The sequence below is a fragment of the Wyeomyia smithii genome, chromosome 1 (assembly GCF_029784165.1).
Source record: "Wyeomyia smithii strain HCP4-BCI-WySm-NY-G18 chromosome 1, ASM2978416v1, whole genome shotgun sequence".
Classification (NCBI taxonomy): domain Eukaryota; kingdom Metazoa; phylum Arthropoda; class Insecta; order Diptera; family Culicidae; genus Wyeomyia; species Wyeomyia smithii.
Genome location: NC_073694.1, coordinates 174,276,437 through 174,303,674, shown reverse-complemented (window position 1 = coordinate 174,303,674; position 27,238 = coordinate 174,276,437). Strand labels below are relative to the sequence as shown.

Sequence of the window (27,238 nt, the reverse complement as noted above, 5' to 3'; positions counted from 1 at the left end):
TGAAATTTTCGCTGGCAGGTTTTTTCACTGGCAATCCACACCACGCAACCAGTAAATCATGCGAAACTCTCACGTACCGTCCACAATATTTGCAATTAAACGGTTCAATGGTATTCATCAGTACAAATAGTCACGTACCGCTCGGCTCTGACGAAGGAAAATCGACGGGTGTTTTCTGTAATGAGTGATTTTACTACCCACTTTCAATATGATTTGTATACAGTGCGTGCGTGTGTATGGGAGCGAAAGATGAGACGGGTGTTCGAAGAGCTTTTCCAAGGAACGGGGATCTTCTGGGGTCAGTGTCAGGTACGTACGTGAGCAATTTTCACATCCACAGTATCGAACAATATCGGTCCCCATTAAGGGTGGATGAAAATGGAACCCAACGCTTCCACCCGTCATCGCGCTGACGCGTTTAAAGAGAGGTGTGGCAAAGTGGAGAATTTTATTTGCTTGGTAGGTCCAATTACGGGCATCACAGTGCGTTTGCAACTAGCATGGAAAAGCAATTTGTTGATTGAAAGATAACAATAAAAAGTGTATCTTATAAAATTCGACATAATATTCGACATAAACTCGACAAATTCATGATTCGGTTTGTTGGAAGAAACCTGGTCCTGATCGCTTTGTTCGCTTCAAATATAAAAATGCTGAGTTACACTGCGCTGCAAGCTCAGTATGATTTGGATGTGGTTTCTATGGCTCTTACGGTTACTAGCATCGGCAAATATTGTAATAAAACTTATAATACCAAATTCTTGTGATGGAGACAACAAAACATATCAGGAATTCGGTTAATTTTTCTCTCTAAAATACCATGTGTACCTATCGTTTCACACCTCAAATAGTTGTTTTCGTTCGGCAAAATCGTTGGTACTTTCTTCCTTCATTTAGTGGTATGTCCGTTCAACAGCTTCAACAATTTCTGTTAGCTGGCAGAATGCCAAACCAATTCTCACCAGTCGTCCAGGTTAAAATACTTGGCGAAGCCCTCATAATGGGTCCTCGCTGACTCGTTATACTCAATGTTTCTTTTTCCTCCTCCTCTCGCGAATATGTTTCGGACAGATAATAATGTCGTTGTGCAAATGTGATTACCAGTTTGCCTGCAAGGGACTAACCGGAACGCTCGATATGCGTTTAACGACGTCACTCGAAAGATAATTTTTACAGCCCAGTTAACATGGAAAAGGTTAGCAATGTAATGCTGCAAGCTATTTCCCGAATATTGTGTTGCCGGAAATAATTTCCCATAATTCGAAAGCTATGGAGACGCGTGGCGGTTTGTTCCTGTCAACGCAACAAAAGCCTCCGTTACTTTGCGAAAGGCAAACCACAATTCACTCTCATGCTGGAGTTTATTGTTGTTAAAACCTGCGGGAAATCCTGAACTGAATAGCAACGTCCACACACTCGGGTGGACAGCGTGAACAGTATTCGAAATAATACGACACATAAATTAACCGTAAACAACCCAACCCTTTCATGAATGCCCGGGAAGTCAGGGGCAACCGGTTAACAATGGATTATTACCCACACCTACTGTAAATGAATTATTGCTCGAGCGAGGGGAAACCGATCGGCAGGGAAGAATGAGTTATGCCAATTAAAGTATTGGGTTTAATTTTAATTTTGCGCCAGTGACAGGACTTTTTTAATGGAAAAATATTATCGATCGGTCTTTGCAATGTTGGCGGCCTGGGGAGGATTCCTGCCAGTAGCGTAACGATGGTTGGTTTTTGGCGACAGAGAAAAGCTCCCGTGGATCGGGGACAAATTTGCCTGCCAGTAGCCAAAATTGATCTTTTAATACATAATGATGTGGGGATTAAATCGTTCATGAAATTTAATTCAATCATATACAATTCATGCAAACAAATCAGCTGTAGCAGCACTTTGAAATTTATAAATAGCTTAAAGTTAGAATTTTTTTTGCTTCTACTATAACGGAATGCATAGTAGAATTTGTCTAATTGACCCAATTTTGAAAAGGTTCTGGAAAGCACAGCTTCAGGCGCCATCAGAATCAACAGAGTTGAATCCGCTAGGAATGAATGAAAAAATTTTAAGTGTTTAACTGAATATGTATTGATGAACGAAAAATATTAATAATAAAAATATGAAACTGAAAAGCAAATGTATAGATTTTTCTTGTGATTGACTTTTCAAATCTATCTTTTTAATCCAGCGTTTCGAAAAGGCTTTGATATTGGTTTGATTATTTTCTGCCGCAAAACTCAAGTAGAATCTGTTATGATTCTTTCGGAAATATCAGGACATAAAATAGTATACATCAAAGTGGCTTCTAGAGAACAAGTGACGAAAAACATGTATGCAGAAATAAATTTGAAATTATTAGTATCGAAAGAAATTGAAATAAATGCCTTCATGAGGAAGATAAATGTTGCCTCTATTGTGGCAAAGATAAATCCTATGGAATTAAAATTAAAATTAAAACCAACCCGTCAAAGTCCTCGGCATCCAGGAGTCGTTAATATTCGAGAGGTCCAAACTTTCTATTAAAAGAAATTGTACTGCATTTTGTCGCACACAAACTAACAAATGAGTTCAGATGCTCCTGTAGCTCCAAACAATCGCGCAGGCAATTTATAATTTAAATCCACACGAAATAATCGACATTCGGGTGATAGCAACAGTGAAGCATCGTTTATACAAATGAAGAAAAGTAGCGGGCCCAAGTTACTGCCTTGAGGAACTCCTGATATGTTAGAAAAACGATTTGAAACAGCTGACCCCTTTTCCACACACATACACACACGCACTTCAATCAGTTAGGTAAGACCTAAACTAGCGCAACGGATTCCGATGAGACGCCGAGTCGCTGCTTTCAGGCCCAGAGAAATTGCGTCAGCTAACCGTTAATGTTTTTATGAATGTTCGTTTAGGGTTTTTATCTATCTGGTACGGCGAAAAAGTTAATTTTCAAATGTGGCGCTGCTTTACCTCCTCTTTTTAGCTGTTCTATAATTCTATCAAAAGATTAGGACTTCGATGAAACTACAACTTGTTTAACGGCATTACTTTGTTCTGTCTCTATCCAAGTTATTCGAAGTTTTTTTTTGGTACATTTTGATCGTACCAATGCCAAGGTGTTTTATTTTACCGATTTCGTGCTTTAGATTCATAGCGTCCTCACATTTGATTTTAGTGGTATAGTACATTTCAAAAAGTTTCTATGTATTTTATTGCGCTTTTATTTAGAATTGACGATTCAATGACGAATCCACCTATAAAAGCTAAGAAAACAGACAGCAAGTGTCTTCGAGAAAGTTGTAGCGCATACTTTTTCTAGCAGTTTTGCCGAAGATGTCAAATTCATATCTCTTACATTTAAAAAGATATAAATACACTGGAGACCAGGTGATCTCAAGATACGACGCGGGCCTAACAAGCCAGTCGTCGTAGGTTCGAGTCTCGGCTCGGGAGAGACTGTTAGTGTCAATAGGATCGTAGCGCTAGCCCCGCAATTGTTCTGTACACTAAACAGTTGACTGTGAAGTCTGTGTATAAATAAACAGTAGGTCAAGTTCCGAATCGAAATGTAGCACCAAGGCTTTGCTTTGCTTAAACACACTAATGTCGCTTTTTACGCGAGGGCTACCTGTAAGTTCTGGAATCCCCGTAAAAGTTTAATACTTTTATCTGTTTTTCAAACGATTAATTGATCTTTTAATTACTCATTCGTACGCAAAAAACTTAAATCAATCCACCTAGCGGTCAGACTCAGCCTTTCTCATTAAAACTTATTATTTTTAAAAATAGATTTACATAAATGCTTGAATCCAATTAAGGTATATTCACTCTTTGGGTTCTAAAATATTGATATTGTAATTAAAGTATGAAATATGAAATTTGACGTATTGTTAGTGCTTAAGAAATAGCGAAATAAACGAAATGACCCTTAATTTCGAACAATTAAATCACGAGCGATACCGGGAACGTTCAGATAGTACGATTCCACATTCAAATCATGTTGAGGCCATATATCAAAGCAGGTATAGTGTTGAATAGTCTTTGAATTTCTTTTCTTTTTAAAACTTTTGAACAGCATATAAAATTGTTATGAAGTTTTTTATTTGTTAGCTTGAGAGATGACTCGTTTGTATGACACTAGTTATGTTCAAGTAAGTCGTGTAATAATTGAGATAATAGACTTTCGTTGTTTTACAAATTGAAACATAACGGTTGCTTACGTTAGATTACAATCAAATGAAAAGGTAACGTATAGGGCAGCCAAACTTGGAAACCACGTGTCCAATCTTAATTCATCAGTTAACCCTTAACTAGCCCTTTCATCTGATATCAATATTGTTCAAATCGGTTGTGTAGTTTCTAAGATAATGAAGTTTCGTGATTTTCACATTTCGATACATTACAGACGAAGTTACAGTCCGATTACAGCAAAATTCGATAGGGTGTTATGAGGCAGCTAGACCTTTCATTTGATACTAATTCTATGGAAATCGGGTCAACCATCTCTGAGAAAAGTGAGTGAGTCCAAGTAGTCTTCGGAATATGTTTCTTTTCATAGCTGGATTCCACATTTTTAAACATAACAGGCAAAGTAATAATCCGTTTGCAGAAAAAAATCATTAGGGTCTTATGGGGCAACAAGACCTTCCATTTTACCATTGATTTTATGAAAATCCAGCCATCTCTGAGAAACATGAGTGAGATTAAATAGTCTCCAGAACACGTTTCTTTCCATAACTTCTGAACCACAAGTTCAATCTTCATAAAATATAAAAGTAAAGAGTTTTTTTTAGGTAGCCCGTTCATTTGAAACCAATTTTGTTCAAATCGGTTGTGTAGTTTCTGAGATATTGATGTTTCGTGATTTTAACATTTTAATACATAACTTCTAGAAATCAGATTACAATAAAATTCAATTGGGTCTTATAGGGCAACTAGACCTTTCATTTGCAATTAATTTCATTCAAATCGGTTCAGCCATCTCTGAGAAAATCTAGTGAGATTGGGAGAGCGTTACACACACACACATGCAGAAAATGCTCAGCTCGTCGAACTGAGTCGAGTGGTGTACGACATTCGGCCCTTTTGAGCACTTTTATACCTTTAGTTTTGCAGTGATTGCTATACCTTTCTAGGAGAAAGGCAAAAAGTGGAATGATAGAAATGACTTATAATTTCAACTTCAATCCCGAGCAAGGCCGCAAACATTGAAATAGTACAATATCAAATTTAAATGATGTTGAGGCGACATATTTTGATCGTAGCTATAGTTTTAAACAGTCTGCGGGTTACGTTTCTTTCTATAACTTTCAAACCACATGTTTAAACATTATGAAATTCATTGTTTAAGGGTTAAAAAGACCATTAATTTGAATTCAACTATGTTCATGGCTTCTGAGATATAAGAGCGATTTTCACATTCTGACGCAGCGTCAAAACTAAAAGTTTGATTACAATGAAATTCAATAGCAACCTAGCGGCAAATAGACCCTTCATTTGACACCAAGATAGAAAGAATCGGTCAGACCATCTCTGAGAAAAGTGAGTGCGAAAATAAAGGTGCACATACACACGTACAAACCCACACACAAACATATACACCTATACGTGCCTACATGCAGTAAATGCTCGATTCGTTTAACTGAGTCGAGTAGTATATGACATTCGGCCACTTGGATCACTTTTCTACCTTTTAATTAGCCAGTGATCGTTAGGAGAAAGTCAATATGTTTGCTTTCGTTATGTGATTTCACATTTTTATGAACAACGAACAAAGTTAGAATTTGATTGCAATGAAATTCAATAGCAACCTATAGGGCAACTAGACCTTTCATTTGACACTAATTTTGTGAAAATCGGTTCAGCCATCTTTGAGAAAAATGAGTGAGTTTAAACAACCTCAGGATAACTTTTCTTTACATAACTTTTGAACCATATGTTCAACCATATCGAAATTTAAAAGTTAAGGGTTCTGAAGACAGCCCAGTCATTTGAAACCAGTTTTATTGAAATGGGTTATGTGGTTTCTGAGATATCTATGTTTCGTGATTTTTACATTTTGATACACAACCTCTAAACTCAAAATCCTATTACAATGAAATTTGATAGCAACTTATGGCGCAGCTAGACCTTTCATTTGCAATTAATTTTATGAAAATCGGTCCAGCCATCTCTGAGAAAAGTGAGTGAGAAAAAAAAGTTGCACATACACACACACACACACACATACACACATACACACACACATACATACATACAGAAAATGCTCAGTTCGTCGAAAGGGGTCGAGTGGTATATGACATTCGGCCATCGGGACCACTTTTATACCTTTGGTTTTTCCAGTGATTGCTATACCTTTCTAGGAGAAAGGAAAAAACGTATATAACTAATTAATATTCTGAAAGGACATCTGTACTACTTCCAAACAAACATAAAATCATTTGTTTTATAGAGTCTTTCCGATGTTTCAATGATGAAAATTCTACTGTATAGGAATTCGTCCTTTTTTATATAACTTTATTATTTTTGAACTTTAGCAAAAATGTGGGTCCATGAAAACGCACAATTTTGTAGAAGGATTCAAAAATGTAAAAAATCATGGTAAATGTGAATTTTTGATCAAAGTTCTACACATGACGTCATCTGATGTGTAGTAACAATAAATTAATAACTTTTACCCTTCGTTGGCTTCTTCATCATTTATTTCAAATTTTATTTCACTATAGCGAGGTAAAACGTTCAGCGGTAATAAGTATTTTGGTTTGGCTTGAAAAAAAAATGGTGAGAAATATGACTTGAGTAAACGTTCTATATAAAACTATTTATAGGGGAACTGCTCCATTATTCATCTCATTAAGCCGATATTCACGAAGAATGCACGGATTAAACACCAAATTTTCACGAAATCATAGAAAAAATAAACAAAATACGCTAACGTCCTCTTATGGAATCGTTCAGCATTGTATATTTAGTAAACTAAGCTAGATTTATCCTGAATTTTGTAAAACAAACCATTTTTCACAACGCTTCCATATTCATCTCAAAATTTGAATCACTGCTCAATTATTCATCTCACGACGCCCTTATATTCATCACACTGTTAATTATGAATGAATCACATTATCATGAATGAACGTAGCCGCAGCTCGTCGTAGTAGGTTACCTAGATATCCGCTGTAGTTGTTTACGTGCAAAATTGGTAACCTAGGTGACCACTGCAGCGCTGTAGATATATGTCAATTATGTCGGAATAATTCAACATTTTCAGTATGATTTTTTCGTATTAACAGAAACTGATTTGGCAACTTTTTATATGGTTCAACGCAGTGAAAATGAAACAGTGAAATGAACAGATGAAAATACATACAGTTAAAATTTAGGAATTGTAGAAATTCATCTCATATATTTCTGCCAATTCAAGGTTGTTTTTGAAAATTTGAGGTGAACATTTCAAAGATTAAAGTATTCTTAGAATGGTGAGTGATTTTGTTTAGTGATTAAAATAAAAAGTGGTCCAACCAAAAAACTTTGGTTGGTTTTTAAACACATCCCGTTGTAGCCATACAAAACAATGCGCGGATTTTGTTTTCTGAGGTAGGTGATTGAATTAAATGAGTTTTCGAGTGCAGATACCCGACTATATCAAATTTAGAGCTTCTGAGTGAGTTTTTGAGGATTCTACCTTATGAGAAATCTAAAGTGAACTAAGAAAAATTTATTTCATGGATTAGCAGATTGGTTTAGTTAGAAAATATGCATTTTTTTCCTGTTTTCAATTGTGTTTTCATGTTGCATGAGATGAAAATATGGGCTGAGATGAATAATGAAGCAGTTTCCAGTTTCTTGTTTATTACTGACATAGAGAAAAGGTAAAATAGTACCGATCATCTTGTGCTGGGTTTCATTCGTATATCTGGCGGCTGTTGAAGAGAACTTGGTAGTTGCAAAAGCGCCAAAAAATGGCTGAAAATCCGGCCCGAAATAACCAGAGAATTAGAATAACTCAAAAATCTTTCTGCACCTTTTTGAATTTTTCCCCTTACAAAACATTGCTGCTAGCGATGAAAGCTATGCAAATAAGCATATAATCGAATTCTTGCCTATTCTTTTGAGTGTTAATTTTACGACCGCCCAATTCTGCTGCGCTCTGCCATTTTCTTTTCAAGTAACTGACGAAACCTTGATATAACAAATACCATTCGTACATTTTACCATCATTTTCATTCCAAGACCGTACCGGTGACATATGGGCGCATGATTTTTGTATTACAGTCAGAGCCTCACAAAGTCATTTTCAATTGACAATTATCAGGTCATCCCATCGCTTTTAATTGAAAAGCTTTTGTATCATTCTCAAGCACTTCGTGAGTCACATGAAAATAACTCGAAAGCACTTGGTTTGATTTTGACAAAGCTAGAAAATGAAACAAATGCGTTTCAATTGAAAGCAAAGATTATCACCGTCACTCTCACATAACGATTCTCAATTGAAAATGACAATGAGCGCTAACGTAGACAGAGAGCTTCCATACAGTACTTCGCGTAAATATATGGAAGAGGGAAAAAAGAAAATCGTGGCGACATGAAACGGATGACACCAACACCAGTTCCACAATCCGAAGTGGTTACGCAGCGCCAGCGATCAACAGCGAAAAAAATTTCCAAAATATTGATCGGAGCTTGTATGCCATTGCCGTTTTAACTGCGGCTTGCGGTATTAGAAAACTATCATCAAACGACGCGATGCGGCGCTAGTTTCAATTGAGACGCTGATGGAAAGGAAAGAGTCTTTCTCATCGTCACTCTCTCCGTCAATAGAAATAGTCATCAGTTTTATTTGAAACAATTCGATGAACAACAGACGGGAAAGGGAGAGAAGTGATTCGATGACAGTAGCCGGAAGGAATCAAGTGAAAATAAAGCAACCGTCGCACACTGTTTCCAAAGCTGCAAAAACGTGATCGAAATTATTTTAACCCAAAAACATTGATTTTAGAGCCATATCGTCTTCAGCATAGTTGTTCCATTAACTATTCTCCTTGTTGTAAAAGTTGCAATTCCATGATTAATCCACTAAACAGTGAGAAACGAATTTTACTTTTCTCATTTTGGAATATAAAAATCCACTTTGTTCAGCACAGTTGTAGCAAATTTTAAAAGATATAACTTTGTGTAAGACAACATACTTCTATCTATCTATTTGAATGGACTTTTGTGGAGATTTCTATAGATTACTACTGAAAATCTTTTTTTGCTATTTTACTTTTTATAGTGATGTTCTACAATTTTTGAATGTTCTACAAAATTGATTGCTACAACAAAACAAACAATATCACCGAAGAAGGTTTATTTTTATCTCTCATATATTTTTGGTTGTTGACGATTTTTACTAGAATAATGTGCTAATTTACATTAATTACTCTTAACTAAAATACTAATGATTTGGAGTCGTAGTGTCTTCAGTAAAGTTGTTCTATTCATTATTTTCCATTTTGTAGAAATTAGAATTTTGTGATCAATCTACCTAAAAGTGAGAAATGAGATTTATTTTTCTCATTTTTGCATAAAAAAATCCACTTTATTCAGTGTAGTTTTAGCACATTTTGTAAGAAACAACTTTGTTGAAGACACTATACTTGTATCTGATAAATTAAATAAACTATTGTGAAGTTTTCTCTCGAATGTCCCTTTAAATCATTTTTTTAATATAACTTTTTCTAGTGATTTTCTAAAATTTTTCAATGTTCTACAATGTTCTTAACCATCGTAAAACACACAAGTTCACCGAAGAAAGTTTATTTTTATCTATTAATTTTATTTAGTTATTAAAGATTTTTATTAAATAATGCACTTTTTTATTTACAAATATCTGCACAGGAGACAGCGAGAGACAAATGCCTATATCTGAATTAAATTATGTTTTACTTATACTCAAATATAGAAAAGGTTTAGTCTGTAGATGTTTGCAGATTTTGAAGATATCTGTTAGTAAATTAGTGCGTTGTTTCGATAAAAATCGTCAATATCTGAGGAAATATGAAAGATAAAAATACACGTTCTTCGATGAAATTGTTTGTTTTGTGATAGCAAACAACTTTGTAGAACATTCAAAAATTGTAGAGAATCACTACTAAACGTTATATTGGAAAAACATATTTTTAGTGGCAATCTGTAGAAAACTCCTCAAAAGTCCATTTAGAAAGGCAGATGGAAGTATATTACCTTTAGCAAAGTCGTTTCTCATAAAATGTGCAACAACTTTGCCGAACAAAGTGAATTTTTATATGCAAAAATGAAAAAAGGAAAATTCGCTTCTCACTATTAGGTGGATTAATCACAAAATTTCAACTTCTATAAAATGAAGAATAATTAATGGATCAACTTTTCTGAAGGTACTATAGCTCCAAAATCGATTTTTTTGGGTCAAAATAATTTCGATCACGTTTTTGCAGCTTTGGAAACAGTGTGCGTCGCCTCTCAAACAAAGAAAAAGATGGTCATTTGACACTCGCGCATTGAAGAAATGCACACTGTCGTTTGTTTGGCGATGTTATTTCGGCCTATTTCTGTCTAATTCGTTCTATTTATGTTGAGAAATATTATAACCAGATCAATGATATAAGTAATTTCCGAAATATCCGCACCCAACCTGCGTAATTCTCATTTCTAGAAAAAATGTCAAAATACGTTTGAGGAAAAAAACGTCGTGGTTGCGGTGCTCGTTTGACATGTTCGTTCATGAATCAGAATTGCCAATGTTCCAGTTTAAACTGGATTTTTCCATATTTTTTTTTTCAAGTGATCCAGTCAAACAGTTGAATCCCAAAATCTTCCAGTTTTTTCATATATATACCAGTTTTATCCAGATTTTCTATTCACTTAAGCTCCAGTTGTTTTTAGAAAAAAAAATTAAAAACGTTAATTTTTTATATTCTTAACGGCATTTTCAATGATTTCTTCTCGCACGAAACACGGTCAAGTTAAGAACTGCATGGCGGGGTTGAGATAAAAGCAAACTAATAGGTTTTACCAGATCATGAAAAAAAACCTTCAATTTATTTTCTGTTGCGTAGCAGTTTGAAAATAGATAGAAGAATTGGATACCAAGCGAGAGCGAACTCAGAAATAATTGAAATTGTTGCAACAGTTCTTTTGTTAAAAGTGAAAGTAATTGAAACAAGTTTTTTTTTTGGAATCCAGTTTTCTCCAGTTTTTTCTTCAGCATTCTTCCAGTTTAACCAAAAATTTTATTGGCAACTCTGCATGAAGCGTCAGAGGATGAAGAGGACGATTATCGCAGCAAAAAATGGATCTACCGTAATCATTTCGAAGCCTGTATAAACGCAGATTCCAGAAGCGTGCGAAGGATCGGCAGAAGACGATTTTTCCGAAACATTGAAATATGGAAAAATACCGTGGTCAATGAACAAGTGTGTGAAAAAAAATTGTTAAGATATGCATAAGGCATGCCCTCGAGGTTCATTACATTCAGACCTCTTGAGGTTCATTACATTCAGACGAATGTGTCTGTGATGACCATAATAAATCCAACAGTTTTAAGTGTAACCTTACACTCGAAAACAGAACTGTGTGTTTTGGGATTTTTTTTGTTCACACAACATTTATTTGGCACGACACAATAGTTTTCTGAATCTGCGCATATCTCAAAAAACTGTCCCAATTTTAATATATTTTTTAATTGTCATGTTTGATTTGGCTGACACTTTGCCGAAAGTCTCCTATGGGTTAAAGATGCTATTTTATGCTATAATTTTTTTTTTTTCAAAATAACGACTAATTTTTAAGAAAGTATTATGTAAAACTGGTATTGATGGTTACAAATATTTTTAAAACCAGAACGGGTCGTTTAAAAAAATTGGCGTCTCCGGCATAAAAAAAATGGAATTTGAAAAAAAGTCGTAGGTGGTAGTTTTGTCTTTCCAGAAAAAATATAAACTGTAACACAAAAATTTCCGTAAACTGACAACAAATATTCCCGTTGACTTCACGATCATCTTTCATTTAAACGAAAGAAGTAGTAATTTAGTTTAGTTTAACAAGAGTTACATCTAATAAAAGCTTCCGTGAAAAAAGTTACTTTCATGTTTAGTTTGATTTTATAAAACTCCAAGATTGTTTATCGATTACAACATAAACTCGTCAATCAATCATTCAAAGTAAAAATATCAATTACTAATCAATCGTTCAAAGTTGTATTACCCAGTACCAAATGCTGCTGCTTTCGATGGAAAGCCTCAGAGCGGTTATCGGGGTAAGGTTTTCAAATGGAAATGTAAGCAGTTTGGTCTGCAAATAAACATTCCCACAGCATCTGATTGCAAGCGTCTTGTTTTATTTAAGCGTTTCCATCGTTTCAGAGATAAAAATGCAACACAAATTAGCTCGGTAAATACTCAATTCCGGGTAAAATTTCTCTTTAATCTCATGCGACAAGACCAGGGACCAGGGTTTGTGTTTGGCTGTTCGAGTCAAGTTGGCACCGTTAGACTGAGCCTGAGACGACGGAGGGCCGGGTTTAAAAATTCATGCCAACCAGCGTCATAAATTTGTCTGGACGAACGATGGCCGTTTTCACTTCGCTAGGAATCAAAGGATTGCCGGGTTGGTGCTACCCTCGTGGTACCAAACTGGCGGGGGAATAATAAATATAAACGAATATTTTTATGAATAATTCATCACAAGAAACGTATCCTAATGATAGGGTTTACCCCATCGAAGGAGCCTTACTGACTGGGTGGCTAGTCGGCAGGCATCACAGCCTGCCGTGACTGACGGTGTGCGATTCATGGGCCTATTAAAGGTATGATAAATTTGTGCAGTTAGTCCCACTTCATCTGCTGATACGTGATAATACGGAAGCAACACAGCTTGGTGGGGACGAGTGGAGGCTTTCAGTATTTAGTGTTCTGACAGTCATGATGAGAGTAATCAATACTGAAAATGCACTGTTAGACTTCATCTATTATAGTATGGCATCGGTTATCATTTTCTGTCAAAAAACCATTTCCTGTACATCTGTTTATGTCAGATGGTCAGATGCTATCAATCACAAACGAAAAGGCAACATATATATGGTTAGATTGTAGTGTTCTCATATTTGCTAAGCTACTCTTCGCGAATCAATTTTCACCTCGAAAGTTTACATTGAATCTAACGTTTCTTACGTTGAATTGTCTGGTGGACATATCACTTACCTTAAATTCTTTACTTTCTTTTATCCTAAGTTGTGCCCTGACAATATCACCAGCTTTGGGCCTGCCGAGTAGCGCCATTTTGTCTTCCTCTGTCAGTTCTTCCGCGGGTTTCGCCTCCGCCGCCTCGATGATGCCTGCCAGTTCGTCTGTGTGGTGAATTTAGAGAAAGAGAAAAAAGAACGGAAAACATCCACTTCGGTTAATTCGGTTGGTTGCGCCGGCGGTTGCGAAGAACGGGGTTTTAACAATGAAAACATAAGTTGAATCTGAAACCTCAAACAATACAAAACAAAAATGCACTCGAACGTCACAGATTCAAACAAAAACAAACATTTTTGACACTAGCATGAGACAGTAGCTTCACTACTATTCTCACCGAACGGGAAATTAGATGAACAAAACACAGAACAGATAGGAACCGGTTTCAACATAAAGATTACTCTAAACAAACCCAAATAACACTCGACTTACTGTACGCTGGATGATCACCTATTATATACAAGTGACGATGTAAACTGAATTGATAGGTTTTACAATTACATATGAGATCAACACGAATCTTGATTTCAGCTGTTGAATTGAGGGGGATGCAAACAAGATTTCGTTTGACACCTGTTCGAATGCTTACTTTCCGATTTTTCAACCGATTACACTTTTCCGATACGGTAGCGGAAACAAGCAGATTATTTACTACACCGGGATGTGTACCAGGTATTTTATCACCGATAAAAGTAAGCTTCGGGAAAATTTGTCCCGCTTGCTGGTTTTGTGTTATGTGTATTTTGTATAGTATCGAAAATAGGTATAACCTAAACCAGTAACTGCTAGCTATGGAGTTCTCCGGTATAACAAGCATAAGCTACCGGTAGCTTATGCTAGGTTATAGCATGATGAGGGAGTGCGTGTATTGTGTGTCCTTCATTGAATTCCCGAAAATGTACGTGAGGAAAAAGCTTCTATTGTACGCCGAAGCAGTTTTTTTTTCTTGGTGAGGATGATTGTTCGGAAAAGAAATGCTTGGACGGCATCGGGAAAACTGTCGGAAATTATTATTCGTTACGGGAGAACAAATTGATGAACCGCACGAAAGCTGCTCTGTAAGGATCGTTTCGAACTAATGAAGGATATAAGCAAAGAACATGAGGTTGGTGGTTTCCGCTGTATGCGGTCAGTTCACTTCGAAAACACGAAGCATAACCCGCATGGTTAGAACGTTTCCTATCCCGGTTGGTATCTTAAATTGGATTTTTGTGTCACAATAGAACAAAACTAAACATGGAGTTGGCAGCCACCCTCTCAGATTTCTGTGAAACTTTGTGAGTTTGGTGACACTGGCGGTTGAGTCCGTGCGAATATTTCGAAAAAACTTATCCCCCTTTAAAAAGTATACAAAGTATTCACCAAACTCACTCAAGTTTCATCAAGAGTGTTGTCAACGGCTGGGTGAATTGGCGTGAGAACCCTCATAAGCTGAATACATACGGATACACGACAGCAGCCGCCAAGTTATCGTCGCCCGTAATAAAAAAAAAAAACAAAACATCCCGTTTTGGACTGTGGTAAACCGCTTTGCGATAAAACGTCAATCAAAGCAAGCCTAGTTGTAGTAGCCAGCTGTGCATGGTTGGTAGTTGCGTACATGTGCAAGCGAGATAGACAACGAATAAGCGGTCAAGCAAGCGAAGCGCGCTGGGAGCAATCGGCAGATGACCAAGAACGCACCAAACCATACACACGCACACACACTGGCGTGTGCGTGCGTTATACCAGGTATTATTTACTTACAACAACGATCATCCGTGATGAGTTTTTGTTTCGATTTTGGTGTTGTTTAGTACGAAAACAGTGACAATAGTGATTGTGGAAAAAATTTAGGTTAATTTCGCGCACATATTGTTGTTGCCGTGGTCAGGTTGGTAGTGCGCAATTTGGCAGCGAAAGTTTTTTTTTTCAACCAATTTCAGTAGCGTTTCCAGCAGCCGCCGCGTGCCGCCATCGAAGCAGCCGCCGCGCATCCCAGCCAGAAGAAGAAAGCGATGTTCAATTTAGACCCGGTTGTTGATGGTTTTCCGATAGAGTGTGGGTTTGTTTTTTGTTCGTGAAAGAATTGATCACAAATCAGCAGTTTTCAGCGGCAGCAGGAAGCATTGTCAGAGAGTAGCATCCGATTTTCGATGGGTTTGTTAGTGAAACGATGAATGCATTATTGTCGGGACAGTGTTTAGTGTGTGTGTGTTTTTACGTTGTAGTTTGTTGGTGTGAGTTAGGTGTCGATTTGGAAGTGAATGTTTTTTGTGGAGTTTTTGTGAGGTAAATAGAGTTTGAAAAGTAATTTGACAGTGGAGTAGTGGTGGAAACGGCAATGTTTCATGTATAAGTAACAGTGTGATTTGGGTGATTAGTAGCAGTACAAATGTAAAGAAAAGAAAAGAAAGAGAAAAAACTGATAAAATTGAGAAATAAAAGTTGATTACTGTAAGAATAGAAATGAAGGAAAAGATACAACGTATGTGTAAATTTAGAATGAAGTCATAATCTAAAGCAATGTCATAATAAACAATCGATCCGTTTCAAATATTGAAAGGAAAAAACTGTGCTCCTGAATTTTTTATTAGAGAATAATTATAGAAAAAGTTAAATCGACTATAACTGCGAAAGGTGTGGACTATTACTACAAGAAGGTAGTAATGACTAATTGAACTCTACTTTAGGATTTACTATTGCATATGTCATCATCGTAATATGTTCTTTTCTCTACTTAAATTACATTTCCTAATCATGAAAAGTTACAGGGTACAATAGATTAATCTTTTATCTCGCTACGCAGGATTTTCATCCAAGAAAAGAGAACGCAAGCAGTTTGTATCACATTCTTTACAATTTTCTCGTCTTTGATTACTTTGGAGAGCTGTGTTGAATTTGGTGTTCAGCACTTCTATATAATTTAGCAGTTTTTGACATTTCAGCTACATTCATGTTCAAACCCATCGAATTTCATAAACAATTTTGTTGATTTATAGCTTGTTAAGCTGCTGCTTGGATTAAGCTGAACTACAGTCTTATAAGCTGCTCTATAATAAAATTGTTTGATGGGATTGTGTTTTTTTTTTTGAGATTTGTAACCCAGATATTTTTGTTGGAGCAAATCTTTCTTTCATTAAAATTCACTGCGCGCTCTGTTTTTTCTGGTTTCCAGTAAAGCTTTACCAGTTGGCGCCTACTAACCGGTACAGCTGAATACGACCTTCGTAGCAAATTTCGTTTTCTGTCCAGTGGATCTTGTTTTATTGAACAGAGTGTTTTTGTGTAGTACCTGAATATTCCTCCACATCATTTGAAGGCTTCTTTTATAGTTTTCTTAACTCCCTTCATTTTATTTTCTGTTTTTGAGACACTTTTTCTTCTAATGTCGCCGCTGTAATATTCGTGTTCAAATTCAGACTCAGCATTATTCACGCACTGGTATTCTTAACTATACTTTTCACTAAAACTGAAACTTTTGATAACAACATTTCAGAGTTAGGGTAACTGCTCCTATATTCATCTCATAACGCCTTTTTGATCAATTTATCGTCAAGTTTTACCATATTTTCAACGTAAAACTTTCAGCCACTTGAGAAAATCGAGAAGCAAGCAGATTTACTTTTAAAAATTTGTCGAAATTTGACGGCAAATTGGACAAATAAAAGAAATAAGATGAATATTGGTGCACCAAGCTGTTGAAATGAATAATGGAGCGATTACCCAATATAATTTCTAGCGTCTTAATAAATTGACACAACCTACACCGTATTAATATAGTTTCACCTGTTAGTACTGCTATCAATTTTAAAATGTTGTGGATGAGTTGTGCTAAATTTATAAATTGGCTTCCTCCTCAGTGAGACTTCGAACCCCAAACTCGAAATGTTAGAACATTAATAAATATAAATATTAGAAATTGGCAAGCTGGGCTTCCAAAATGTGTCATTTCATTATAATTCGTTTCCTCCATTCAAAAAGTACCTATAAACGGATACAGCCCCATTGAATTGGTTATATTTCCAGCGGCCTTTTTTTTATAAAACGCGTGACTTTTGCTTGTAACGTACGTATTTGCGGCATCATGGTACGATGCGGGTTACCAAAAAAAAAGCATTCCAATCAGCCGGAAAACTGGCGATGGCACACCGAAACCCCGTTGCTGACAGAAGGGAAGTGATTTTTTGGCATGTCATGACCAAACTGATTCTTTAGACTCCGTGGTTCAACTAACATATTGAATCACAGTATATGTGTGTGTGTGTGTATGATTGCTTATCCAAATAGTACCTACCACAGGATATGAAGCAATTTGATGCACACATGTTGCGCTCCCATGCAGAAACATTCATACAGCTTTTTTATTCAAAGCAATATCCTCACTCATATAAAGGGCTGAAATTCGCAATCATTTCGAGCAGACAGTCAAGGCAATTGAGTTCACTTGAAACAGCGGACACAAATAAAAATTCGTTTATTCGGTATTAAACAACCATACCACATCACTTGTATGCGAGATAGCAACTTCCGACACCGTTAATTCTCACAATAAAAAATGAGTGCCAGATAAACAAACACTAGACCTGGATGTTTTTTATCGAACACGAACTTGATCTAATAATCGTACCATAAAGTTTTACTATTGCAAATAAACAACACCTGTGAGTGTGTGGGAAGGGGAATATTAATTGCCTGGAGAACGGCGCTGGCGAGATAGCTTACAGAACGGCCATAAGATTTAGTGTTTGTTTTTTCCTTTGCTGCCAATAAAGCTGAATTGGAATGACCGAAGAGTTAAGCGAGGGTAATTTTTCGACTCATCGGTTTATTGCCTCTCTTTTTTCATATCCGTTGTAGAATATTCGATTATCAACAGTAAGTCGAAACGAAAATTTCATGCTCCCTTGATTGATTAGAAATATTCCCTTCCACTTTTTGGGACCTATTCCCGATTCTACTTAAAGTGAAGGGACAAAAATTAGCTCCGTGTAGTTAAAACGAGAACAGGACAAGTGAATTGAGTTTGCCAGCTAAAAAAATTATTAAAAAGTCCCAGAAAGTCGTTTTTTCCCGATTTTTTTTCGAGATAACACCAGATTTCGTTTTATCCATTTCTAAGACATTTGGCATCTGAGCCAAATTTTTCAATCAACCGCCAAATCACTTTTGCCATTTACTTCTTGCAATAAGTTTTCGCTGAACATTAGAAAATTCACCTGTTCCTAATTCGATTTGTTACTGGAAACTAAATCCAATATATATGATCATTAGATCACAAATCAATCGAATTTTAAGACTTATCCCATCTTCGTAAAATCATATCACTGTTCAAAATGGTCGTGAAATGATTCAACGCGAAACGTAGCTTTTTCCGTTTTAACTTCAGTGATATAATACTCAGAATAATTCAGATTCCACAGCCGATGTCACTTTGCGACGTTTTTCTTACTTATGTTAGTCCCGTAATAGGGCTTTATTTATTTCACTCGGTTTACACCGTAAAGTGACTCCTGTAATAATTAACGTAATTAACACTTTCTCTTCCTATTTCCCTCGGTCGAGATGAAAAAGGAAAACCTTTTTCATCTCCCTTTTCCATTTCCTTTTAGAATCTCTGTTTTTTTACCTGTTTTCCTCTTCCCTTTCCTAATTCTCTTTTCTACTTATCCTTTCAACATCTGTTTCTGTTTTCCATGTCTTTTTCTCTTTCCGATTTCACTGTTTTGTTTTCTTTTGCCTATAACTGTTTATTTTTCTCAATCCCCTTGCCCTTTTTTTGTTCAGTTTTCCGATTTTGTTTCATTTTCAATTTATTTTTCATTTTTTTTTTCTTTTTTCTAATGTGTTTGTTGAATTAGGTTTTTTGTTCTTTCGTTTTTCTGTTCATTTAGCAATTAATTTTTACATTATATTTCGATTTCTGTTGCATACTTTTTGGGTTCACTTTTATTGTTCTATTTGTAACATTTGGTTGCATTGTAGTTACCATTTTTGTTACAAATTTTCGTTGGCGTTTTTTTTGTTTCCACTTCCAACGCTCTTTACTCTTTTCATTTTATTTTCTCATATCTTTTTCTCCTTTTCCCAATCCTTTTGCCCCCGTTTGAAACATTTCCTTGCAATTTTCTTTCTTTCAGTTATTTATGTGTCCTTTTTTGCCAATTTCTACTTTTGGGTTCCTTAGCTATTTCAATGTTTTTCAATTGTTCAATTTTTTTGGCAAACATCTTTCTTTCTTATTAGCTGTTTGATTTCTTTCTTTTTGGTCATATTTTTTTGTTTACCATGTTCCTTTTCTTTTACCTTCCTTCATTTTGCTGTTTACATTTCTTTTGTAATCTTCTTTTGTGTTTTTCTCATTGACTAACTATGTTTTGATTTAGTTTTGTCCCTCGTTTGTATCAAATTTCATGCATCGTTTTTTCTTTTATTGTTTCCAGTTTAAATTTCATATTTCGCAATGTCTTTTAATTTTTTCTCTCATTGTTGCTTTCAGGGGTTTTTTCAATTTGCTTCTTTTTCCTACTCCTCGTTCCATTTTTTGATTTTTTTTTTAATCATTTGTCATTCCTGTTTCCTAGTTGCTATTCTCATATTCTCTTGTCCACTTTCTCTTTCATCTATTTTCCTATTCCGCTTCCAGGTTTAATTTTCTCATTAGCCTTTAGAACAACCTCCTCCCTTTTCCTTATTCATTCTCTTTCTAATTTTCTTTTTTTTCAATTTTCTTTAAACTTTTTTTTTCTCACTACCCTTTGCCATTGCTCTTTGCCATTTCCATTTCCCATTTTGTTATTTTTATCTCAGTATCCCGAATTGTTTGTTATGTTTTTCTTTTGTTTTCTCATTCTAACTTTTAATTTTTCCACTCACAGCTACTCATTTTCTGTTCTCAATTTTCCCATTGATTCTTACATCTACATTTTTAATTTTTCTTTTTCATTTCATTTTCGCATTTTTTTCTTGTTTTTTTTCTCTTTTTCATGTTTGTTGGCAGTGGCAGTTAGCTTTTAGCTTTAGCTTTAGCTCTCTCTGTTTTTTTCTTGTTTCCATTTTTTATTGATTTCTTATGACTCTTTCTTCTTTTCTATGCTTTCACTTCTCCATTTATGGCTCTGTTATACTATTTATTCCCGTGGTTCCGTGGTTATTGATGTCGTGGATCTTTTCAAGCTGGAAATTTCCTCGACTCAGCACTGGGGCACGGTGTATCGTTGAATTTATCCTACAACATGCAAAATATGCCAAAAACAATATTGATAACAAACTCTTTCAACAAGTTCAAGCGATCGACACCGCTATTAGCCCTCCAGGGTAGCGTGCGATATCACGTTCTCATTTTCTGTTGCTCTGTTCTCTTTTTCATTTTTTTCTTCTTTTTCGCTATTGCTCATCCTCGTTACTCCTGATTTTTTTCAACTTTTTCTTCCATATCCATTTTCCTGCCTCTTTTTTCTTCCCAGGGCTTTCTTCTTTCGTTTTCATATTACTTTTACAATATCGCCCGCTAGCCTGGGGGGCTAATGCGGTCTCGATCAACTAGATTAGTTGAGAGAATTCGTTATCGATATTGTTTTCGGCACATTTTGCATGTTGTAGGATAAGTACAACGATACACCGTGCCCCAGTGCTGATTCGAGAAAATTTCCAGCTCGAAAAGATCCTTGACCTGATCGGGAATCTAACCCGATATCACAACCGTGCGGGAGAGATAGCCGACCGACATCGCTAACCACAGAACCACGGTGATCACTCATATTACTTTTATCATTGCCATTTTCTTTTCACAATTTATTCACCCATTTTTCTCACCGTCGCACACTGTTTCCAAAACTGCAGAAACGTGATTGAAATTATTTTGACCCAAAAACATTGGTTGTAGAGCCGTAACGTCTTCAGCAGAGTTGTTGTTGAATTATTCTCCATGTTATGGAAGTTGCAATTCCATGATTAATCCACCCAACAGTGAGAAACTATTTTTACTTTTCTCATTTTGTGATATAAAAATCCACTTTGTTCAGCAAAGTTGTAGCAAATTTTGAACGAAACAACTTTGTGGAAGACATCATACTTCTATCTATCTATTTAAATGGACGTTTGTGGAGTTTTCTATAGATCACAACTAAAAATATCTTTTTGCTATTTAACTTTTTATCTTGATGTTCTACAATTTTTAAATGCTCTACAGAATTGTTTGCTACAACGGAACAAACAGTATCTTCGAAGAAAGTTTATTTTTATCTCACATTTATTTGTGATTGTTGACGATTTTTACTAGAATAATGCGCTAATTTACACTAATTATTCAAAAAATGAAAATTTTGGAGTCGTAGTGTCTTCAGTAAAGTTGTTGTATGTATTATTCTCCATTTTAGAGAAGTGAAAAATTTGTGATTAATCTACCTAAAAGTGAGAAATAAGTTTTATTTTTCTCATTTATGCATATAAAAATCCAAGTTTTAGCACATTTTGTAAGAAACAACTTTGTCAAAGACACTATACTTGTATCTGCTTATTTAAATGAACTATTGTGAAGTTTTCTCTAGAATGCCCCTAAAATCATTTTTCAATATAACTTTTTATAGTGATTTTCTAAAATTTTTCAATGTTCTACAATGTTGTTAACTATCATAAAACACACAAATTCATCGAAAAAAGTTTAGTTTTATCTCTCAAGTTTATTTAGTTATCGAAGATTTTTATTAAAATAATGCACTTATTTATTTAGAAATATAAAAAGAGATAAAAAAAACTTTTTTTGATGAAATTGTTTGTTTTATGATAGCAAACAACAATGTAGAACATTGAAAAATAGTGGAAAATCACTACTAGATGTTTCATCACTATTTAAAAAATTGATTTTTAGTGACGATCTGTAGAAAACTCCATAAAAGTCCATTTATAAAGGCAGATAGAAGTATGGTACCTTTGACAAAGTTATTTCTCATAAAATGCGCAACAACTTTGCTGGATAAAGCGAATTTTTATATGCAAAAATGAAAAAAGTGATATTCGTTCCTCACTGCTAAGTGGATTAATCACAAATTTGCAACTTCTATAAAATGGAGAATAATGAATGGATCAACTTTCCTGAAGGCACTATGGCTCTAAAAACTAATTTTTTGTGTCAAAATAATTTCAAACACGTTTTTGCAGCTTTGGAAACAGTGTGCGTCGCTGGTAGCGCTGCAAATATTGAGAGTTCGGCTTGGATGTCTGTTTGCGGTGTTTTAACAAGCTTATCAATTTTTTAATTTTTTGTATACGTTTTTTTTTATTTCTTTTCCAAATTTTATGTGTTTCATATTATCGTTTTCTCTTCATATTTCCCTCGCTTTTTCCCTTTTTTCATTTGGCTTTACAATTTTTTTCCCAATTTTCTGTTCTTATTTTACATGTTTACCGTTTCTCTCTTCCTTACTTCTCTTATCATTTACTGTTTTCATTTTCCATCCCTTTTTTCATTAATGTCTTACTTTCTTTTTGCCTAATACAATTTATTTTTTTCGATCCACTTGCCCACTTTTTCTATTTTTTTTATTTTTTATCATTCCCATGTTTTTTTTAGATTTTCTGTTTTGTTTTACGCATTTTATTTTTCCCTTTCTCTTCCGTTAATCTTTTTTCTAATGTGTTCTGGCAATCTGTTTTTTTTTTGCTACAATGTATTCTGTTGATTGACATTTTACATTTATTTTTCTTTATTCTCATATATTTTCTGTTTATTATTTTTTTTGTTATTTAGGAACTCTTTATATCAATTAAATCTCCATTTCTGTTGCACACTTTTCTGTTTCATTCTTGTTTTGTTTGTATTTTTTGGGTGTATTTCATTCACCATTGTTGTTAAAATTTTTCTTTGGCATTTTAGTTTCTATTTTCTGGTCATTTTTCTCTGCTTATTTTGATTTCGAATATCTTGCTCTCATTTTCCTTTTGTCATTTCTGTTTCTACTTTTTAATATTTCTTTTCATTTTTTTTCCTTATCTATTGTTTTTTCCCTTTTAGCCAATTTCAGCTTCTGGGTCTCCCAGCTATTTTGTATTCAATCTTTTAAATGTTTAATTATTCTTGGCGCTCCTTGTTCTTATAAGCTTTTAATATTTTTTCTCATTGGACATTTTCTTTTTTGGAACGCTTTTTATGTTCTTCCTTTCTCCATTCTACCGTTTTATTTATCTTGCTTTTTTGCTGTTTTTTTTTTAATTTTATTTTCTCTCATTGTTGCTTTTTCTGTTCTTATAGTGTGCTTCTTGTCCTTTTACTTTCTCTTTCCTACTCCTCATTCCACTTCTCGGTTTTTCAAACATTTCCTATTGTTCTTCCCAATGTTCCCTTCCAGTTTCTTTTCTATTGCTTATTATTTTTTCTTTTCCCTTTTTATCTTTTCTCAATTTATTCACCTATGTTTGTCACCCTTTTCATTCTCGATTCCTTTTAGTTACTTTCAGTTTTAATTTCCTTTTCTCATTCTTTGTATCTGTTCTACTTTCTCGTTATCTTTTCTATCTACAATTCAAATTTCTCGCAATCGTTTCGCTTTTGAATTTCTTTCTTCTTATCCCTTTTTTATTATCCGAGTTTTTTCTCAATTTTATCTACCCATTATTGTCTTTCTTTTGATATATTGGTGTATCATTATTTCCAACATAATTTTTATTAAGTCTGAGTCCTTTCGTTTTTTCTCGTTAGTGTTTTCATTTTCTTCTTTTATTTTTTTTATTATTTCTTTGAACTCGAATTGTTAGTTTTGTTCTTTGCTGTTATTTTTTTTTGCATTTCTTCTCTTACATGTTTTTAATTTTCTTGCCTATTTCCCTTTTTTTTCTTATTCTCTTCACTGTCTTCTGTTTTTTTGCTTTTTACCATGCATTTTTTCAATCCCGTTACCTGTTTGGCACTTATTATTTTTCTGCCTTACCTCTTTTCCAATTCTTTTTTCAATTTTCCTGTTTTGTTCCACTCATTTTATGTCCTATTTCTTTTTTCGTTTTTTTTTCAATGTGTTTTAGCAATCTGCATGTATTATTCTGATTGACATTTTGCTGTTATTTTTTTTAATTCCCTTTTTTTCCCGTATGCATAATCATTTAGAAATTCTTCTTATCTTTATACAGATCGGGTTCGATTATCCGGAGACTCGGTTATCCGGAATTCGACTATCCGGAATTTCACACTCGATTATCCGGAATTTTACTTTTTTGGGGTTCGTTTTCAATGTTTAATCCGAAATTTTATTTTTTATCATTCATGTCACTTCCGACATGTTTGGGACATGTTCGAAATAAGTGAAAATAATCTTTGTACAATTTATTTTTTATGCTTCTCGAAAAATCACCCCTATTATAATTTCTGGTTACGCCACTGCATCTTACAAGTAGAATGAAAAAAGGACATATTTATTTTATGTTCGTTAATCGCAGATTTGAATATTTTTTCTCTGATTCGATTATCCGGGAAACTTTGCTTTATTTATATAGTTTGATTGTATCATATTCGTAATTGCTGTTTCCTTTTTTTTTCGTTTCCATGTTCTCTCCCTTTTGTATTTTCTTTTTGCTTTCTCGTATCTTTACGTGAGGTTCTTATTATCATTTCCTATTCCCAATTTTCAGCCTTGCTTTTCTAATATTTCTTTGAAATTTTCTTTTTCTCAGTTGTTGCTGGGATTCTTTCTGCTTAGTTTTGCTATTGGGCTCCCAATATATTTTTTATTGTTGAGGTGTAATTATCTTTTCTCATTAGCTCTTTTATTGCTTTCTCATTGGCCATTTCCTGTTTTTGCCATGTTTCTTCTATTTTTTATTTCTGTACTCTGCTAATTAATAATATTTGTCTTTTTCTCTGTTTCTAATTTTCGTATTTTTTCTATTTTTACTTTTTTACCTAGTTTTATCTCTCTCTTTGTTTTAAATTTTGTTCGTCATTTCTTCATCTTAATGTTCCCAGTTGAAATATAAAATTTTGCACTATCTTTAAAAATTTTTCGCATTATTGATTTTCGTTTTTTTAGGATACCTTTTTTCTTTTATCTTTCTCTTTCTTGTTTCTTATTACAATTTTGATTACAATTTTCAATTTTTTCAATCATTTCCCATTGCTATTTCCATTTCCTCTCGTCAACTTCCTCTTCCGTCTTTTTACCTATTTCGCTTCCGCGATTATATTTCTCACTATAATTCTCAATGTTCTCTTCGGGTTTCTTCTCTATTGCTTATTTATTTTTCTTTCCCTATTCGAATTTTTCCTACTAATTTCCTAATGTTTTCATTTTCCTCCACGTTTTCTTTTTCGCATTGCCCTTTTGCATTTCCTTTTCTCATTTTTTGATTATCATTTTTTATCCCAAGTTACTCGCTCACTTTTCATGCAATTATCATTTCTTTTTTCTTTTAAACTTTTACTTTTTTCACTCACCGCTTTTCGTATATATCTTTTTTCCGTTACTTCTTACATCTACCATGTGATTTCCTCTTTTAAATCTTATGTTCATCATTTTTCTCCTGTTTCCTTCCTTTCTCCCATGTTGTTTTGGCAGTCGCAGTTATTCCTAGCTCTCCTTGTTCTTTCTCGTCGCCCTGTATTTTTTTTCTCATTGGTCTTTTTTTCAGTTATCATGATTCTACTTCTTCGTTTATGACTCGGCTACATTATTTTTTTATAGCAATTTAATTTTTCGTCAGTTTTTCATTGTCTTTTTTCTAGCTCTAGACAATCAGTTATCATTCCCATTTTTCTCTCTTTTCTTTTCTCTTTTTTCTTTTCATTACTCATTCATCTCATTCCCAATTTTCGTTTTTCAGTTCAGGTTTTCATTATCTTTCCTCACCTCGTTTTTACCGTTTTATTTTTCTCAATTTATTCAGCCACTTTTGTCACCCTTTTCGTTCTCTTTTTCTTTTACTTATTTTCAATTTGAATTTACTTTTCTTATTCATTGTATCTTTTCTACTTTTTCAATATTTCTTCCATCTACAACCAACCAAAAAAGACATAAATGGGTTTTACCAACCCATTTTATGTCTTTTTTCTCAAACACTCGTGTACCACTATTTTAATTTTTACTTCTAGTAAGTAAGCTTTTTCAAAATATTCTTTCATGTTTTACAATTATTTTATTTGACTCGACTTTGTGGCCTCCCTATTCCCCGGACCTCAATCCCCTGGACTTTTATGTATAGTACATGCTGGCCAAGTGCACGATGGCTAAGCAGAGTGAGCATGAAATAAGGACTATGGACCAATTTAAAAAGTGTATTCCCAAGATCTGGTACGAGATCCCGATGGACCAGGTGCATGCCGCGTGCGAATTAGAAAAAACGTCTCAAGCTCGTTGTACAGCACAATGGACGTGTGCTTTAAGCTAATATGTCGTAAAAGCTCTCAATAAATGCTGTTCCAATAAAAATTGATGTAGGGAAAAATATCTTGTTTTAAACATATTTTTTTAAACATATTTAAACATATTTTACAACATATATTACACATATTTACATTTATTACAATAGTTCACATCAATGGACAACGTAATTCTAATTCTCTAACAAAAAAACATACTTCGATGTGTATTCGAACTTATTGAACACCCTGTATTATCCAGCATTTTTAATGCTTACTTTAGACGTAGACTATGTTTTACTGCACTATACCGGGGTACATTCTACGGAAACTAAACCATGGTGTGACGTCGGAATGAAAGATTTCAAACTGTAATTACTTTATCACCACAGGATAAATTACAATAATCAATAATCCGTTCCTACTCCAATTCCTCATACCACATTTAGATTTATTTTCAATCAAGGGTGTCTTTTCTTTGTTGCTGTCACTTGTCATCTAGCATATGCTTTGTTTGTTTCAGTTGATTTCTGTTTCCAATCATCCTATTCCATTTTGTTTTCTCTTCTGTTTTCCATTATTGAGCTTGAATTCGCATATTTGGGTTGAATATTTTCTTGAATAATTTTATGTTCGAATCTTACATTTTTATAATGTTATTGTTTCT

At 34.4% G+C, this 27,238-nt stretch overlaps 1 protein-coding gene across 6 annotated transcripts in view; it reads right to left on the bottom strand.

Moving 5' to 3' along the window:
- LOC129730047 (sodium/calcium exchanger 1) overlaps positions 1-27,238 on the bottom strand; it is a 488,453-nt gene that overhangs the window by 170,815 nt on the left and 290,400 nt on the right. For 4 of the 6 annotated variants that reach the window (XM_055689055.1, XM_055689064.1, XM_055689073.1 and 1 more), the window contains one exon: positions 13,212-13,357. In XM_055689055.1, the coding sequence (XP_055545030.1) occupies positions 13,212-13,357 (146 nt within the window). The remainder of the gene's footprint in view (positions 1-13,211; positions 13,358-27,238) is intronic. The other 2 variants (XM_055689080.1, XM_055689095.1) reach the window with 1 other exon arrangement.